At 37.0% G+C, this 18,886-nt stretch overlaps 1 protein-coding gene across 6 annotated transcripts in view; it reads right to left on the reverse strand.

Annotated features, from left to right (window-relative positions):
- Positions 1-410: 410 nt before the first annotated feature.
- NTM (neurotrimin) overlaps positions 411-18,886 on the reverse strand; it is a 1,341,553-nt gene continuing 1,323,077 nt past the window's right edge. The window contains exons 7-10 of one of the 6 annotated variants that reach the window (XM_074303779.1): positions 18,513-18,548; positions 13,278-13,310; positions 2,011-2,112; positions 411-1,779 (exon numbers count right to left, since the gene is read on the reverse strand). In XM_074303779.1, the coding sequence (XP_074159880.1) occupies positions 2,012-2,112; positions 13,278-13,310; positions 18,513-18,548 (170 nt within the window). In that variant the 3' untranslated portion in view covers positions 411-1,779; position 2,011. Of the gene's footprint in view, positions 1,780-1,885; positions 2,113-13,277; positions 13,311-18,512; positions 18,549-18,886 lie in introns of those variants that run through there. The other 5 variants (XM_074303778.1, XM_074303784.1, XM_074303781.1 and 2 more) reach the window with 5 other exon arrangements.

Here is an 18,886-nt window from a genome sequence, read left to right on the forward strand (position 1 = left end):
CTTTTGGCTTGCACCATGATGTAAAGATCTCCTTTCCAGGGAGGTCTGGCGACACATTGGGGGATGCTCCTTGTCACCTACCTCACTGCTTAGGCAGCCCCTTCCCATCCAGACCATCAATAAAGACCAACAAATCCCACAACTTACCGAGTCTCTGCCAAGTTTCTTTCCTGGCACTCTTGATAGTGGAGCCTCATGCCAAAGCTTTTTAAGCCCACCTATGAGGATGCCAGATGCGCCAGCATCCATACCACTTCCCTCCCTTGCCCATCTTACAAATTCTTTCCTCCCCTAAGATTCCCTCCCCCAGCTTTAGAAAGAGGTACCACACCAAGCTGAAGAGGGACATGGAACACTTTTTAATGTCAAGTCAGAGACAACCCCCTCCCTCCCCCAGCCCCGAATCCCACCTTCCCTCATCACATCCAGGACCCCTCCCAGAGGCTTCTCTGCTTTCCAAGCTCCCAGAAAAAAAGGTGACCTAAAAATGTCATTTTTCTTCCATTTCATCCACAAAAAAAAGGAAATAAAAATTAAATTAAATGAACCAAGAGAGCTAAATTCTCCAGTGGCCACAAGGGTGTAACAGATTCATTCCCACACAGGGCTAAAGCAAGAAGTTACTTTTTTTTTTCTTTCTTTCTCTCTTTTTGTAACCTGTTGGTTGGTTCTTGTCAGTACCCTAGAAGGTAATCACAAAATGCCACCTGTGATGGCTTTCACTTCACAGATCCATACTCAGAAAGAGATGTTGCATCTGGTTAGTTTTCTTTTTCATTTGTTTCCTTTTTTAAAAAACTTTCTATAAATGTCTCCGACATGTAAATAACCCAAGAAAATAAAAAAGGCAGGAATTGATTACACAATTACCAGTAAACTCTATCATCTCTTAGGAAGACCAACACACAGCTAACGCCATATACAGCATGCAGTAATGTCTGAGAAAGGACCCTGCAGAGAAAGAAAATGACTAATTCTCTAATAACAAAAAAGTATGTGTATATATATGCATATACATATATACTATATATGCATATATATATGTATGTATCATTAAAAGAAGCATAGCTGACAAACTCATCATACAATGGAGATCACTCTTTCCATTTCTAAACAGTTTGTAGATAGCATAGTTACTGTATGCGTTAAACGCTGAAGTAAGGATGAGAAATCTGTAGCGCTGGTAGAGATGTTGGTTAAATCACTTTTTGGTGGATGTGCTGAATCCTCACCAGTTGGCTAATACCTGGTGCTATGCTCCACCACTTGTAAACCTAGTTAAGAACACTATTTATCTTTAATTTTTAATAAACATACTTTCTCTTTCACCTCTTTTTGCATGTTTTTTAAAGTTTTCTTTTGTTTTTGCACTAACAGTTCTAGGTTCATATCAGAAAATATAATTAATAAAATTAATAATGAATCAGAATCCCTTATTATCCATGATGTCCATGTAGTAAAATGAAAAACACGTAACCATATATTTCTTCTTGTGTTTTGCGGGATCATTGTTGTCAATGGGTTGTTTTGCAGATTTTTTTCTTTTGCTTTTTCATCACACACAATGTCTGTGAAGAGGTCCTCCATAGGAACATCTGGGTCTGCATATCTGGATCTACCAGTAGAGTTTAGGATCGCTAACTCAGAAGTCTTCTGTGGTGGATGGGGGACATCAGAATAGGAAGAGCAGCTGACCCTTTGCCCACCATGGAAACAAAGAGGCCACACAATGCAGCGTGCAGGTGGGTCCAAAGCCAAGTGTGCACTCATAAATTGGGGCTAAAGAAAAGAAGCAGTTGTGCCTAAATATCTCCAAGGCAATTTCCTTCCCTCCCCATGCCCAGTTGCCCTTTCCCTTAGATTTTTTTTATCACATTAGACTTGGTTTATCTTAATTTCATTTAATTCTTTAAAAAAAAAAAAAAACTTGTATGCTCTTTTTGCTGCTGTTGAATTGGTGGTTGCAGGTGGTGGAGGCTGCTTGCTCCCCAATGGGGAAGTGACACTCACATCAAAACTTAAGCAACAGATGCAAGATGAGAAGGGGTAAGAGCCAAATGCAACCAACTCTCCTTGATGTCCCATTGTTCACTTCGCTGACTGCGCCAGGGGCTGTGGGAAGAACATAAGAATATTTTTAGAAGCCTAATTTAAATGGAAAAGGAAATACTATCAGACCCAAATCTGAGTTGGGAGCTCAAGCTTGAGCATCAGCACTCCCAAATATGACCCCTACTACTGTAGCATAACTTCTCATGAGTCCTACAAGGGCTGACCAGAATTGGGGGCACAATTCTTAGAATTGTAGGATTTATACCTGATAAGGCCCCTAAAATCAACTAGTTTTACCCCAAACTCCAATTTCCATCTAAGGAAGATATATCAGATTTGGTTGTGTTAACTTGGATTGCTCCTGAGAAATATATTGTCCCTGAAAACTAAAGGCATGGGGTTTAAGAAAACTGTTACCATAGGTTTGGTGGCTGCTGAAATCTTAGTATGGTTGATCTGGTGAAAAAGGAACTAGATTGCCTTTAACCCTACCCTCCAGAACAATTAATGATGAACATCAGAGACCACCCATAGCTCCATCACTTTTCTCTTTATTTCTGACAATTCAGGCCATCTTAAATGTTCACTTAACCACCCAGCTGCCCAACCTGTTGTCTAGAGAAAGACCTGTTGAAAAAGCCAATCTGTCTTCCTGCTGTTGCTGCTGCCAAAGTCTCCTCTGAGGACGTTCTGTCAATCACCTTCTCATAGATCAGTCCACCAGGACTTCACCAGCAACATTTGGCTGCTTCTCCATCTGGAGAAAGCAATGCTGACAGGAAGGTAGGGGCTAATCCAGATAGAAAATGGGCCCAAGTCAGCAGAACAGTCAAGATTCTTATAATTACACAAGATATATTTGAAACAAGGTACAAAAATGCTGCCACTATAATTTATGTTATAATTTAGGCCTGAAGAAGACCAAGTTACTACTTTCAATTCCTTCAACCCCACAGATGCCCCATTGAGAGAATATCAAAAAAGGGAGGGAAATGACTGCGTGTAGATTCTCTGATCCTTTCTTCCTCCTGTCTCCTTCACACACACCCACACACACCCACGCGCACCACTCAGAAACAAACTTGTCAACTACTTCAGCTGTTGTACCAAAGATGCTCATGGACATATCATGAACATATACTTTTATCATTCTGAGAAAATATACTCAAATAATTTCTTACTCAGTGAATCAGGCTAAGCTGTTCAGATAATATCTTCCTCCTTATTATATCAGAATAAACTGAATATCCCAAAAGCATATTGAAGGAATGTACAAGATGAGAGCCCTACTGGTATCAGCATCTGGGACATGGGCTCTGGTTAATGTTGGCCAGACCAATCTGCATATCTGAGGGACTAACTTGGAGACTTTTCAAGCTGTGGACCAGTGGTTCTGTCATTATGACTTCACTTCTAACTTTAATCCATATAATAAACTCTCAATTTTTGGGGGGAAACTCCATATCCAGCAAGGAATACTGGCCTTGTGCTAATCAAGAGTCTTATTTGAGATAGTACATGAACCAAGGATTTGGCAATTGGAGATGTTTTTTCTTGAAATCAATATATAATAATAATCCCATTTGACAATCACAGTATCAATATGTGATAAGTAGTAAAGAAAAAAAAGATCATTATCCTCATTTTACAAATGAAAATATTAAGGTCCAATTACCCAGTTTAACACAGCTATTAAATGGTTGAATGGACCACAAATCATCAATTGATCTATTAGCAAATATTCATTAAGCACTTACTATGGTGCCAGGTACTGTGCCAAGTGCTGAGTTCAGAAAGAGAAGCAAAAAACAGCCCCTGCCCTCGAGGAACTTACAATGGAAATTTAGTGTTCTTTCTATCACAATATATCTGCCTCTGCTTTTCTCTCTGGCACTTTCTCTGGTTTACCATTCTGCAAAAAAGAGCAGCATGAAGAGTTTTTCACAAAGTTCCTATAATTATAGAGCCTTATTGCCCCAGTAGGCAACTAATTTTATGTGGACCTGTGGATTCAGTGCTATGGGGAACTACCAGTTTGGAAATACTCCAAAAAAGATGATTAGTTTTTCTGTAATGTATATGCTTAAAGAACTATTGAGTAAAACTATTCAGTGACTTGTCCATGATCACACGGGTTTTATGTATAAGAAGTACGATCTGAACTGAGGTCAGTCTTCTACCTCCTATGCCACATAGCCAAAGATATTTTCTGGAAGTGTTGCCCATAAATCAAACCCTATTTGACTTGTATTATAGTTTTGGTGATGTAGTAATTTTCAATTCTGATTAATCCTCAAAGTGGCTCTTAGTATTTGAATAGCTCAGGTTCTTATATTTAAAGAAGTACTGCCATAAAACTTTTAGTGAAATCCATTTATAGTATAACCATACACATCTTCCTGCATCTTTGCAAAGTAAGTTTTAATGATCATATATTAGATTTTTGTAAATTAAAGCATGTATCCATTGTAGCTTTGGGCAAACTCTATTCTACCAAAATAAGTCTACTTTGCAGATTCTAAAAAGAAGAAGCTAAGAGAATTGCTATAAGCAAAAGGAAACAATTTGCTGACGTATAGGTGAAGAAAATTTTGAGAAAAAAGTTGACCAAGTCATCTTAGAATTAGAATATATTCTCTTTTACAGAGAATGGATTTAAAAGAATTCAGGGAAAAGATTAATATCTGAAGGCCTATTCCAAATCACTACTGATCAGAGAAATGCAAATTAAGACCACTCTGAGATACCACTACACACCTGTCAGATTGGCTAAGATGACAGGAACAAATAATGATAAATGTTGGAGGGGATGTGGGGAAATTGGGACACTAATACATTGCTGGTGGAGTTGTGAAAGAATCCAGCCATTCTGGAGAGCAATCTGGAATTATGCCCAAAAAGTTATCAAACTGTGCATACCCTTTGACCCAGCAGCGCTACTACTGGTATTATATCCCAAAGAAATACTAAAGAGCGGAAAGAGACATATATGTGCCAAAATGTTTGTGGCAGCTCTTTTTGTTGTAGCTAGAAACTGGAAGATGAATGGATGTCCATCAGTTGAAGAATGGTTGGGTAAATTGTGGTATATGAAGGTTATGGAATATTATTGCTCTGTAAGAAATGACCAGCAGGAGGAATACAGAGAGGGTTGGAGAGACTTAAATCAACTGATGCTGAGTGAAATGAGCAGAACCAGAAGATCGCTGTACACTTCAACAACAATACTGTATGAGGATGTATTCTGATGGAAGTGGAAATCTTCAACATAAAGAAGATCCAACTCACTTCCAGTTGATCAATGATGGACAGAGGTAGCTACACCCAGAGAAGAAACACTGGGAAGTGAATGTAAATTGTTAGCACTAATATCTGTCTGCCCAGGTTGCATGTACCTTCGGATTCTAATGTTTATTGTGCAACAAGAAAATGATATTCACACACATGTATTGTACCTAGACTATATTGTAACACATGTAAAATGTATGGGATTGCCTGTCATCGGGGGGAGGGAATAAAGAGAGGGGGGGTAATTTGGAAAAATGAATACAAGGGATAATATTATAAAAAAAAAAAAAATATATATATATATATATATATAATAAAAAAAATTAAAAAAAAAACAAAAAAAAAAAAAAAAGAATGAGATTATAACTAAATTAGAAGAGCATAGGATAGTTTACCTCTCAGACCTGTGGAAGAGGAAGGGATTTATGAACAAAGAAGAACTAGAGATCATTATTGATCACAAAATAGAAAATTTTGTATATCAAATTGAAAAGTTTTTGTACAAACAAAACTAATGCAGACAAGATTAGAAGGGAAGCAATAAACTGGGAAAACATTTTTACAGTCAAAGGTTCCGATAAAGGCCTCATTTCCAAAATATATATCGAATTGACTCTAATTTAAAAGAAATCAAACTGTGCATACCCTTTGATCCAGTAGCCTTACTACTGGGCTTATATCCCAAAGATATTTTAAAGAAGAGAAAGGGACCTATAGATTCAAGAATGTTTGTGGCAGCCCTCTTTGTAGTGGACTTACATGAACTGATGCTGAGTGAAATGGGCAAGATCAAGAGATCATTATATATTTCAACAACAATACTATATGATGATCAAATTTGATGAATGAGGTCCTCTTCAACAAAGAGATGAACCAAATCAGTTCCAATTGAGCAGTAATGAACTGAACCAGCTATACTCAGTGAAATAACTCTAGGAGATGACTATGAACCACTACATAGAATTTCCAATCCCTCTATTTTTGTCTGCCCGTATTTTTGATTTCCTTCACAGGCTAATTGTACACTGTTTCAAAGTCCGATTCTTTTTGTATAGTAAAATAACTTCTTGGACATGTATACATATATTGTATTTAACTTGTATTTAACATGTATTGGTCAACCTGCCATCAGGTGGAGGGGATGGGGGAAAGGAGGAGAAAATTTGGAACAAAAAGTTTTGCAATTATCAATGCTGAAAAATTACCTATGCATAAAAAATTTTGTAAAAAAATTTTTTTTAAATAAAGATAACTAAAAAAAAAGAAAAAAAATATCTGAAGGCCTAGAATTCTGCAAAAGAAAAAAAAAAAGGTTGGTTTAAGATGGATGATATTGGCTGAAGAATAAAATCCCAATGATGCAAATGATTCAAACGAGGCAGGAAAGTAGATGCTATCTAAAGAGCTTTATGTTTTTTAAAAAAGAAATTTACAGCATATGAAAACTAAGGAAGCCAATGGATGAAGACTTCAAAAAAAAAAAAAAAGTCACTGTTCTGTAATCTTTACAAATGGCTAAAGACTAGAATGAGCTAGACTTAAAATAAATGCTACTCACAACAAACAAAAGGGATTGTTCCTGTTATTGTTTTGCTAAACTCAGGTAGAGGCAAAAGGAAAAAAAACAGCAAAAAAGAATCTAATTTTCAAGAGTTATAGAGGAGATTACTGTACACTTAAAGTAGCACTATATTGCATTTAAGCTCCTTTCCATATATGGATTTTTGGATATAACTACTTCTTAGAGTAGATGGGATGATAATGATAGAAAATAGAGAGAAGGTACCACTGCTCAATTTTTATTTTGGTTCTTTATTCTTCCCAAAAAGTGAAATCATCTGATTGAAAAATATGGCCCCCCAAAAAACTGTTTTAACAGGGAATCGAAGTTCATTTAAAATAAGAAAATGTTAAAAATGTGTTCCAATAATCAGAATATGGAAAAATGATTTTCAAAAGGAGAGAGAGGGTGAGAATTAGTGAAAGAGAGAGATAAAGCGAGATACAGAGACTGAGAGAGAGAGAAACAGAGAAATATACATAGAGACAGAGAGAGACAGACAGACAGACAAAGAGGGAGAGAGACAGAAAGACAGAAAGAGAGAATTCTTCATACTTTTATCTGGTAAACCTGAAAAATTCTAAGCAAACTTATAGAATGTATTAAAAGGTTGGCTTCTAAACACTCTGAGAAAAAAGCAATGATCAATAAGAGATAGCATGTATTCTTCAAAAACAGGCTGTATCAGAATGAATGCTTTTTTAAAAACAGAGTTACTAGACTGTTAGATCAGGATATGGCACATTATATATAATACAACAGGTAAAGCACCAGGCCTAGAATTAGGAAGACCTGAGTTGAAATCTGGCTTTCGGTAATCACTACCAGTGTGACTCTTGGCAAGTCACTTAACCCTGTTTGCCTCAGTTCCTCACCTATAAAATGAACTGAAGAAGGAAATGTCAAACCACTTCAATTTGCCAAGAAAATCCCAAAAGAGGTCACAAATAGACAGACATGGCTGAAATGAATGAACAATGACAGATGAGGGGCACTGGCATAATAATTTTCACTGTATCTTTGTGGGCAAGGTTATAGTTAGGAGAATTCTGAAATGGTTAAAAGACTAGCACTAAACAGTGGTGTTTAATATTGCCTAAAAGATATATCTAGTAGATCATCTCCATGACCTTCTTCTTGTCAGTGAATAGGATGAAGAAATAACTGACATATCTATGAAATCTGTAAATGACAAAAAGCTGGAAAAATAACTAATCTATTGAATAACAGAGCCATGATCTTTAAAAATATGGATACCATTAAATGGATCAAATTTACTAAAATTAAATTTGGTTTGGATAAATTTAATGTCTTATAGTTAGATATTTAAAAATAACTACACATGGTAGAGATAAAATTTCTATACAACAGTTCACACACAAAAAAGATCTGGGAGTTTTATTTAAAATTATAAATTTAGTAAGAGACAACTACGTGACATGACAATCAAAATCTAATTCAATTGAAGGCTTCATTAATAGAAGCATCGTGTCTATAATAAGGGAGGTGATAGTACTATTGTATTCTGAGAGAGATTTTGCTCTGTTTTGCACATTCATTTTAAGAAAGATTCTGACAAGGTGGATTATATCCAGAAGAGGGCAATAGGATGTTGAGAAGACTATCAACCATGTCATTTGTAATGCAGCTAAAGAAATTGTCAGTGTTTATAATCTAGAAAAGAGGAAATTTAGAGGGTACATGATAATTGTCTTTAACTAGTTTAAAGATTGTCATGTGCAAGACTGAATAAACTTGTTTTGTTTGCTACAGTATGTAGAACTAGGAATAATAAAGATCTTAAAAGTCAATATAAGGGGAAAATGATTTTAATAGAATTGTCTAAAAGTGGAATGGGCTTCTGTAAGAGGACTAGAGAACTCCCAGTAACCAAATTTCAGTTGGAAATTGGATGCCCACATGTCAGGGAAAATTATGGAAGGGATTCCTTCTCAGGTATAGATTGGATGAAATGATCTTTAGCTCTCTCTTTCTAAAACTAATAGTCTCTGATTCTACGTATTCATTATTTATCCATTCTATGGAAGATCCACTCTTTAGGGACCATGAGGATTTCTAATCAAATAATGCCATAAATGTCTTTGGATCCATCTTCATGTTTCTTGCTCAGGTCTGAAGCTGAGAATCATTTTTAAATTATATGAACTCAAAATTTATAAGAGCATAGATTCCATATCTGTTTCTGAGAAAAACTATTGATCAAGTCTACCATTATTCCATGTACACTGAACAAGTTAGATTTTAAATTTGCCCTACAGAGTGAATGGCATAATGGATTGAATTGGTACATTGGTAAAGGGAGTTTCTTCTCTAGAACTATAAGCTATAGTTATATATATTATAAACTCATAAACCAAAAAGAAAAAAAAAAGCAAACAAAAACCTTCAAAATAAAATGAAATTCCTATAAACACATATTTGGAAAGAAAAACCATTGGTTGAGACAAGCTTCTATCAATCATACCTTTCTTTTTGTTTCAGTCTCTGTTTCTCTCTCACAGACAAACACATGCACACAGACACATGCACCCATTTATACACAAAACCATCTTTGAGGTAAAGTTTATGCCTCTTGGTGCTTGGCAGTGACAGCCTTTACAACAATGAGTGGACATAATAGAACCTATAAAACAATAAGAGAGCAAATGTTAACTCTCAATTCTCTGGACCCTGCTTTCCCTTCTTGCTCCTTTGCTTCTCATGGAAGATTGAGCAGATAAATGAAACCGTCTTTGGGGAAATCACCCAGCTAGTTGTGCACACAGTGTGTACCACTCACAGGAGGGAGCAGCTTGGTCATCATGTAAAGAAAGGCTGAAAACCATGTTTTCAGCATAGGGAGTCTAACATTGTGGGAGGCAGTTCTTAGGCTGGCAAATGCCCCCTAATGAAGGCATACAATGACCCAGTAGGGGGATTGCTAGGTATGCATTTTGGGCTACTGTTTCCCTTCTGTGTTCTCTTTCATTATTATATCTATCAATGCTCCTTGTGGCTCTATCCCCCACTGGGATCCACCACAAAGAGTCTGCAGGAAAGAATCCCGACCTGTCAGGTTAAAAAAAAAAAAAAAGCTGTCATAAAAGGGGGGGAGGGAGAATTCTGTTATAAAGAAGAAAAAAATAACAGCTTTCTCCAAATCTCCTTAAAGTTCTTCATTTCTACACCAAATTCCTTGAAATACATTTATCCTGGACCACAAACATACCCTACACTTTAACTTTTCCCCTTTATTTATAATTGAAGAAATCCATTAAAAAATAAGGAAAGAGAAAGTCATGATTAACCTGTGGAATAGAAGATGAAGTTTGAGTGGAGATAATCATTGTCTTCTAAGTATCTAAAGAATCATCATATGAAAGAGAAATTAGATTCATACTATTTGGTCCCAGAGAAAAAAAATCAACAACAGTGGAGGGGAGGTAGTGGTGGAGAGACAAAGATCATCTCTATAAAACTAAGAATTAAGGTTGTCTAAAAGAAGAAAGGAACTGTTTCCTTAGTCACTGAGTTTTGCATCACTGATCATCCATCCTTTAAGCAGAGGCAGAATGCTTACTAGGTTAGGAGTGTTATAGAAAGAATTTGTGTTCAGATAGTCATTGAATATCTTGCAACTCTAAGATTCAGAGTGATAGACTTCTCTTTGTCCAAGTGAAGTTGCTCCATATATTTTCTTGAGGATGAGGTCCCTTTAAGATTCCTTTTTGAATTCCAATGATATCCGGGCTTTCCCCAGCCCCCACTGGATCTGAGCTAACTTGAGTTTTCCCAACCCCCACAAACAGTTTCTTCCTTATCTGAAAACTCATTGAATTCTATTCAGTGCTGACCCTGGTTAAAAACCCGCCAGGAGTCTGGGACTCTACCCACCTTCAAGAGCACCAGGAGCCCCCATTATAAAAGGGGCAACCCTGGAGTCCATGTTTTGCAGAAGTCCTAAGCATGGCATCCTTATGCCCGTCATATCAAGGGTGTCTGCCCACTGGACCTGTTCCAGTGCCCTTTTATCTCTACCCTCAACTTTACTAACTAAACTTTACTTCCAAACCCCTACAATAAACCCTTTTTATCAATCTAGGTTTTCGGGTCTGTAAATTCCTTTACAGGGGACTCTGTGCTGTGACGGGACTATCCTTGCACTGACCCAAAAAGGGGTTCCTCCTTTCCTAACTCTCATCAAGGTCACCTCTGAAGTTATTTCCAATATATTTTTACAAAAATAAATTATTCTTTTTCAGGCACAGAGCACATACTTCATAGAATAAGCAAGAAAGGTACATTAGAAAACAATGGGTATTTGGATGTTCAGAAAATAAGATAAAAGAGAATACAAAGAGATCAGTAGGCCATTACATTCTTTACTTCTGTGACCACCGTCAAAGAAGATGACTGGAGTTAGCACCATCAAATTTTATCTTTGAAAATAATTATACTATGTCCATCAGATGGGGAATGGCTGAATAAATTATATGAATGCTATGGAATATTGTTGCTGTAAAAGAAACTGTAAAAGAAAGATGATTTCAGAAAGATTGGAAAGACTTCCATGAACTGATACTAAGAGAAGATACTAAGTTCTACTAAGTGAAGTAGAACCGGGAGAACATAGTACATAGCAACAAGATTACGTGATGAGCATCTCTTATGAATGAGGTAATTCAGACCAATTCCAATAGACTTGTGATGGAGAGAGCCAGATCCATCCAGAAAGAGAATTATGGAAACTGAATGTGGATCACAACATACTAGTTTTACCTTTTTTGTTGCTGTTTGCTTGCTTTTTCCCCCTTTTTCCTTTTTTTCCCTTTTTGATTTGATTTTTCTTGTACAGCATGATAAATGTGAAAATATTTATAGAAGAATTGAACATGTTTCACCTATATTAGATTACTTGTTGTCTAGGAGAGGGGGGAGAAGAAGGAAGAAAAATTTGGAGCACAAGATTTTATAAGGGAGAATGTTGAAAACTGTCTTTGCATATATTTTGTAAATTAAAAAAAAAATTTAAAAAATAACTAAAGACAAGAAAGCAAAATTCCTACCCAGCTGGTACCTTAAATGGTTCCATGAAAAAGAATTGTCACAGAATTTTCTGTATCTCCAAAGCTGGAGCTGTCTTTAATGGAACCGGAATAGAAACTCAAACTTTTTTCAGGTGACATAGTTAAGATATCCTTGACAAATAGTGGATAGTCCTCCCTTTCCACTCCTCTCCTTGGTATTCATCTAGAAGCCACTGCCTTGCAGATGTAGGGAAATCCCAATAGAATTATATTGTACGAACCCAAAACCTTATAATAAAGCGCTCTAAAAACATGGTGTGCCACATATAGCCAGCTGTCAAAATGTAGAATCTCTCCAGAAGGAAAACAGGCATATTTGAAGTTTTCTCACATTTTTAGAAACAAAATGTTGGGGGTAAGAACAAAAAGAAAAGAGGATTAACAGGAGCTTTATCTGTCAAGTAGTTTTGTGCCATGAGAACATGACCCATCTAAATTCTTCCTTGCCCGACTTGCACAATGTATGGCATTTTTCAGGGCCTATTATCCAAGAATAAACCTTGCTCAGTAATATTATGATTCCAGAGCCTCACATAACCTCTGCTAGAGATAGCTGATGAGCCATTTGATTTGCCTAGTAGCAGAAGGCTGATTGTTCATCCAACCTTGCCACCTGTACAGCATAACTGTAAGTGTTGCTAATATTATGTTAAGTGTAGCAGCCCACAGATTTTCATTACCAGACCAGTCAGAGATCTTTACAATAATTATGAACACCAGAGGCCAGCAGAAACATCTGGTAATTATGAGGACCTTAAAAAAGATGAGTTTTAGCCAAATGATTCACACAAGAAAATCCCTCGTTTTTATCCCCCTCCCAATGCCATTTCCCTCCCCACATCCTTAGATATGAAAAGAAACAGGAAAAAGAAAAGGAATTACTGTGAAGCAGCATGCAAAGGCAAGTTTGAGAGTTTTGCTCCAAAGCACTCAGGATTAAGAAAAGAGGGAAATCTGGAATATAGATCAGACAGGAAGGTGCTCTGGAAACAGAGAGAATTACATTAGTATGGCAAGATCAGTTAAGCTCCTGTGAGAAAGCTAAAGCCCAATCATGAAGCTGGGGAAAGGCTAAACAAGAAATCCAGAAGATTGCAGAAGGATTAGTCTATAAGAGCTCATGGAAAGTCTGGGTTCCAGGAAGCGTTTCCACATTCCAGGTTTAGCTCAAGCAGAGAGCAGAAGAAATGAAGTTGTGAAGAGAAGAGGTTTAATATAGTTGAAGGGATTTCCCATGACCCCTCCTCCCGCTCCAAGGCAGTGACTGCCTAAGAAAGAAGCATACTAACCTTTCCAAGGTGTCATGGCTGTAGTTTTCTCTTCTAAAAAATTAAAAAACAATCCACTGTTAAAGTAGAAAGAGATTATTTTGTCCTTAGATGAATTCTTTGGGGAAAAGCTTTCTTAAGTCAGACCAGACTTCATTTTTCTTTCTTGCCTCAAATGCATAGATAATGAATGGCCAACAACAAAGCTCTTTTGCACACTCTCCTCAGGTTTATTGGGGTTAGCCAGATGTTTGGGGGAATGGGAAAGTGATGTTAGATGAAAGAGCTTTTATATTAGACTATCACTGATACAGATCTTAGCCTATAACATCTCTTTGTAGTGTGTTAATGATAGGAGCCTAACACATATGACTCTCTTCCTTTAATGAAGAATATTAGTGGAAGATAGTGAGTTGTTACTGGGAAATATACAGAGGGAAGACTTTGGAGAAGAAAAGACTATTCAGTTAAGCTGTGAAGTACTTTTTTGATACAAAGCTAATTTGTTAGGAGAACCAGAGTAGCTGCAAACCCAATGGCTTCAGTAGGGTCATTGACTTCAGGATTTCCAGCAGGTCTGAAGATGCCCTGTCACAGTACAGTTGTAACCCTAGGATTTTTAGGCTGATGATGATGAAGGCAGACATAGAAATTTATAGAAAAGAATTCCTAAACTTTATCCCTATGATACAGGGTAACTAGAAATTTTTGGAGTAGATGGATGGAGGGAATGAATGTATGGTGAAGAAGAGGAGTTTCTTTTGTGATCATGCTGAAATGTAACATGTGAATACTTGAAAAACAATCTTTCCTCTTCTTATTTCTGATCATTTTAATAATGGCTAAGTCCATAGGAAATACCAGAAAGGTACACATTTTTTTTTTTTTTGATGAAGCAATTGGGGTTAAGTAACTTGCCCAGGGTCACACAGCTAGGAAGTGTCTGTGGCTAGATTTGAACTCAGATCCTCCTGACTTCAGGGCTGGTGCTCTATCCACTGTGCCACCTAGCTGCCCAAGGTACACATTTTGAAGCATCTAGGTGACATAGATGACTGAGTGGTAGAATCAGTCAATGACTCCAGGGTCTGAATTCTGTGTCAAGTTTTGAGACCCAAGGCAAATCAGCCAACCTGTCTGTGCTTTCATGCCTCATCTGAAAAAAAAAATGAGTGAATTGGGTTTGCTGACCTTTAAGGTTCCTTAAAGTCTAGGAAAGAATTTCAAAAAAGAAAAAAGTTAAAACTGTATTCCATATTCAAAAAGTGGAGTGGGATTGGAGAAGAGACCAAAAAAAAATTTAGATTCTTCTTAATCAGGTGTTTTATTTTTCCCCCCAAAGCTCTAGCTTGAGAGAACACTTGGGAGAAAGGTAAAATTCTTTAGTGTCTACTGAGATTAGGGAAAACAGTAATTATTTTTGTCTCTGACTTTCCCTCTAATTGTACTAGGGCTAGTTTAAGTAACAATGTTATAGTTCCATCAGCGAAAAATCTATTTCTTTTGGTTGAGCAAAGAGGAATGATAAATGATGGTTATCAGAATCTATACAATATTAAACTTAAGTTCTCTTGGAATGCCTAAAGCTCCAGAAACGTGAGGATCTTTGGGGCTTCTGAGCCAGTTCTGGTCATCTGCAAAGCCTATGAATGACATTTTGGCTACTTAGAAGACATGAGGCTGGCAGTTCAAACATGCATTCTCTTGCCAAGAATGTGAATGAATTATAATTGCAGCCTTCTCATTAACTACAGGATGAAGCCAAGCTGGAGGTTGGGAGGAAGACATACACACACACACACACACACACACACACACACACACACACACACACACACACATTAAAAACAAAGCATCCTGAAATAAACCCCTCCTCCAGAATACTGCTGAATTGGATGGCAAGCATGCTTTTACAAAGGGAACTCTTTCTACTTCCTTCTAATCCTGGAAGATAATTTCCAATTTACAGTTTAGTTCAAGGATAGTTGCAAAAATGAAAAGCCCCCAAATCTTGCTTCATGTCAATAGACATATCTCCAGGAAAAAAACCAACTTATATAATGTTAACATATTTGCCAAAGGAATGCTAACCGCTAGAGTGTCGGGCCCAATTAACTCTCCTCATTCTTCCATGGGGAGGCCCTGATAATAATTCCTGACTGTAATTATGTCCACGGGACATATGGAGTTTACTCTGGCCCCATATTCTCTAATAAATTGGTTTGATGGTCACCACAAGATTCCCACTTATTAATCAGGAGAACTTACTCTTCCTGCTGTTACCATCAAAGTTAACTTAATGCCTTGGGGTGAAGGGACAAAGGGCCAATGTGATGGTGAATAAATAGTGAAGATCCCACAAAACTTACCTGCTGGAGGAACTGATTGGTAAATGGTCTTATTTCATATTTTTTATATAATGCTCAAAAAAATCTTATATCACCAAATACTAATGTGAATGTATAGTTCACAATCTGTTGTATTTGTGTAGGACAGTGAAGAATGAGAAAGTGAGAAATTGAATACTCTTATCAAGAACAACCTAGTTTCACTAGGGTATTGAGCTGTAGAACCACCTGGAGTTTCACATAAAAAGCTTTGCCTTCTGGGAGCCTCTCTGATCCATATTCAGATAAATCTATGTCATACTTCCCAAATGAGATGAACATAATTTGAAAGTATGCTTGAAGAAAACCATGATTCTCTAATATGTCAAGGCTTCTAAAACATAACCAATAAACATAACTACACTAAATAAGGCAAATTCTACAACTAAAAATAGTATGTAATGGAAAGAGTGTTGGACTTGTAAAGAGGCAAATCTAGATTCAAGATAGGAAAAAAAGGAAGATATTATTAAGTACCTAATATGTGTGGGCACTGGGCTAAATGTTTACAAATAGTACCTCATTTCCTAGTTGTGTATATATGAGTAAACCACTTAAACTTTCCCATGCTTCAGTTTTTTTCATTTTTAAGTGGGGATATTTACTCTGCAGAGTTGTTGAAAGGATAAAACAAGAATATGTATATAAAGCCTTTTGCAAGCCTTAAAATACTATATAATATTATCCTCTCATCATTGAGCCCTATTATTAAAAAAGGAAAGAATATTGGAAGATTCAAATTTACATCCAGGTTCTGCAACTTAGGAATAAGTAGTATAATAATGAATAAGTCATTTTACCCTCTCTGAAATCCAATTTTCCTCATCTGTAAAATGAAGAAAATAGTACTTATGCTACCTGTCTCACAAAGTTATCATGTAAAAAGCCCTTTGTAAAATTTTAAAATGCTAATAGAAATGGGACTCCTTGTCAACCTCCTTCCAGTCTTATTTCTATACTCCCCAGGATTCTTACTATTATCCATTTCCCATTCGCAGGAAGGATTCTGGAGGTAGAAAGAGGAAGAGAATATTTAAAAGATAATAGAACTTTGGTGCTGAAAAAGATCCTGAAATTTAACTTATCCTTTTCCTATTTATGTGGACAAGGAAATTGGGACCAAGTTCAATAATTTACTCACATTCACTTAGGTAGTAAGTTAGTGGTAGGGTCAAGAGGGGATTCAAGGTTTTCTTACTCTAGTCCACCATTCACCGTACAAAGTTTTATTTTGTTACAGTTTTGACTGAAAATATTCTTTGAGCATTTCTGAGACCACACTGGATCTGAATAATACTTTCTAGAAACCAAAGACTTAAAGGAGCTTTCAAAACTTCCAGACAGTAAGCTTAGGGGATAAGTTATGTGTACAGAATTAATTTATTTACCTTAGGCAAACCCCAAACCTCTACAGGAGCAAAACAAGCAACCTCCATCTGCTTGGCTGGTTCATCTCTTCAACCTTCTTCTACATAATTCTATATTTAACCTTTGTTCCTCGAAAATCATAAATTTTACTCTTTCATCTTTCTATCCTGTGTACCAGTCTCCACATGACTGCAAAATATATAAAGATCTACCCCAAATCCTGAATCTCTCCATCAACCTCCCTATCTTTTGATCACACCTTTTCCTCTTCTAGTTTCTTCCTCTGATTCTTCTCTTTTTGTTCCTTGATCCCTGTAGTCTGTAAATCACTTGGGATGCTGGATTTGTTTTTTTTGTTTTTATTTTTAATTTTATTTAATTTGAATTTAATTTAAATTTAAATTTAATTTATAATTTGTTTTTCCACCAAGACAAAAGGGTGAGTGAATGAACAAGAACACCAGATTCTCTCTACTTTATTCTCTTATAAAGCAGTCTTTTTTATGGCCTTTAGCCCTTGGACAAATAATTTAACATGCATGCACATCATCACACACATACACGCACTCTTCAGATGTTTCTCATCACAGCAGATTCACCCTTTGTGCTTATTGTAGATCCAGTGTGTAGCTGAGGTTAATGATCACCTACCCTCAGAGATTAGGAGGCCAAGCAAGAGTTCAAGCAGGACTTAAATGACAGAGGGGAGGGGCAGAGAGATGCAAGAGCCATGCAAGGGAAGTGGAAAGAAAAGGAGAGGGAGAAAGAGATGAGAAAATGAGTTAATATACCCCTTACAACCTCAGGAGGAGGGGAACCTTACCTCTCAGCTGATATCCTGAGAGGAGGGGAATAAAGACAAATCACAACGTCTGTCTCTTATTGATTTGGATGCTTTTTTGTTTGTTTGCTTTTTAAGAATTCAATTGAATAATGATTTTTTTTTCTAGCCTCCCCTTGGAGAACCTGGGTGTGAACAAACCATTGAGACTGATGCGTTTGTCTGAGCCCAAGAATCCTTGTGGAATTTTTTTCAATTCTTCCATAGACATTGTGCTTCTGAACCTAATGGTGAGATGCTGTCAGCAGTCTCCTGTCCAGCAATTGCTTAGTTCTCTATTTCAGAATTGTCAAGTGCCTCACTATCCCCTACTGTTTCCCACTTATTTCTCCTTTTTTCCTCAGGTTCATTTTTTCTCTGGACCTGAGAAGAGAAGGCTATTTCTTCCTTTCGCTGTTCCCCTTCCTGTGGCTCTGCTGGCACCAAGCAAAATAACAACAATAATATAGAAAGGAAAAAAAAAGAAAAGTGATATGCCTGAAAATGGAGCTTCCCTGGATTTCCCACCAAGCTCCCTGTAAATCCCTCTGATAACCTTCCATCATCCTCCATGCAATCACATATGGGGATCCCAGGCTGTGGCAGGGCAGGGGAATGGGAGCTTAGGGGAGAGGAGGAAGAGGAGAGAAGGGGACAACATAAAGCAAGAGCAATACTGACCTTGAAACAAAGCTGAGCTTGTGGGCTCATTAATTTCTAAACCAGGTGAGGGAAAGATGGAAGAGAAAAATGAAAACACAATATATATTTATATACAGTACCTATATATTAATTATATATAGTTTGTATACTGCCTCACAAACATGTTGAATAAAAAAGGAATGGCATGGTGTGAGGCAAGAGGAGACAGCAAGGATATGAAAAATGAACAAAATGCAGCATGAGAAACGATGAGCATATTACACAAAGTTGTAGCTTGGCATTCATTCCTGCTTGGAGAGAACACTCTCCACTCTTTGCCACATCCCACTCCCCATTAGTGCAAATGGGTTTGCCCTTGACTTTTGCTGGGCTGGGGATGATGAGTTGGTGGC

The sequence above is a fragment of the Sminthopsis crassicaudata genome, chromosome 3 (assembly GCF_048593235.1).
Source record: "Sminthopsis crassicaudata isolate SCR6 chromosome 3, ASM4859323v1, whole genome shotgun sequence".
Taxonomy (NCBI): Eukaryota; Metazoa; Chordata; class Mammalia; order Dasyuromorphia; family Dasyuridae; genus Sminthopsis; species Sminthopsis crassicaudata.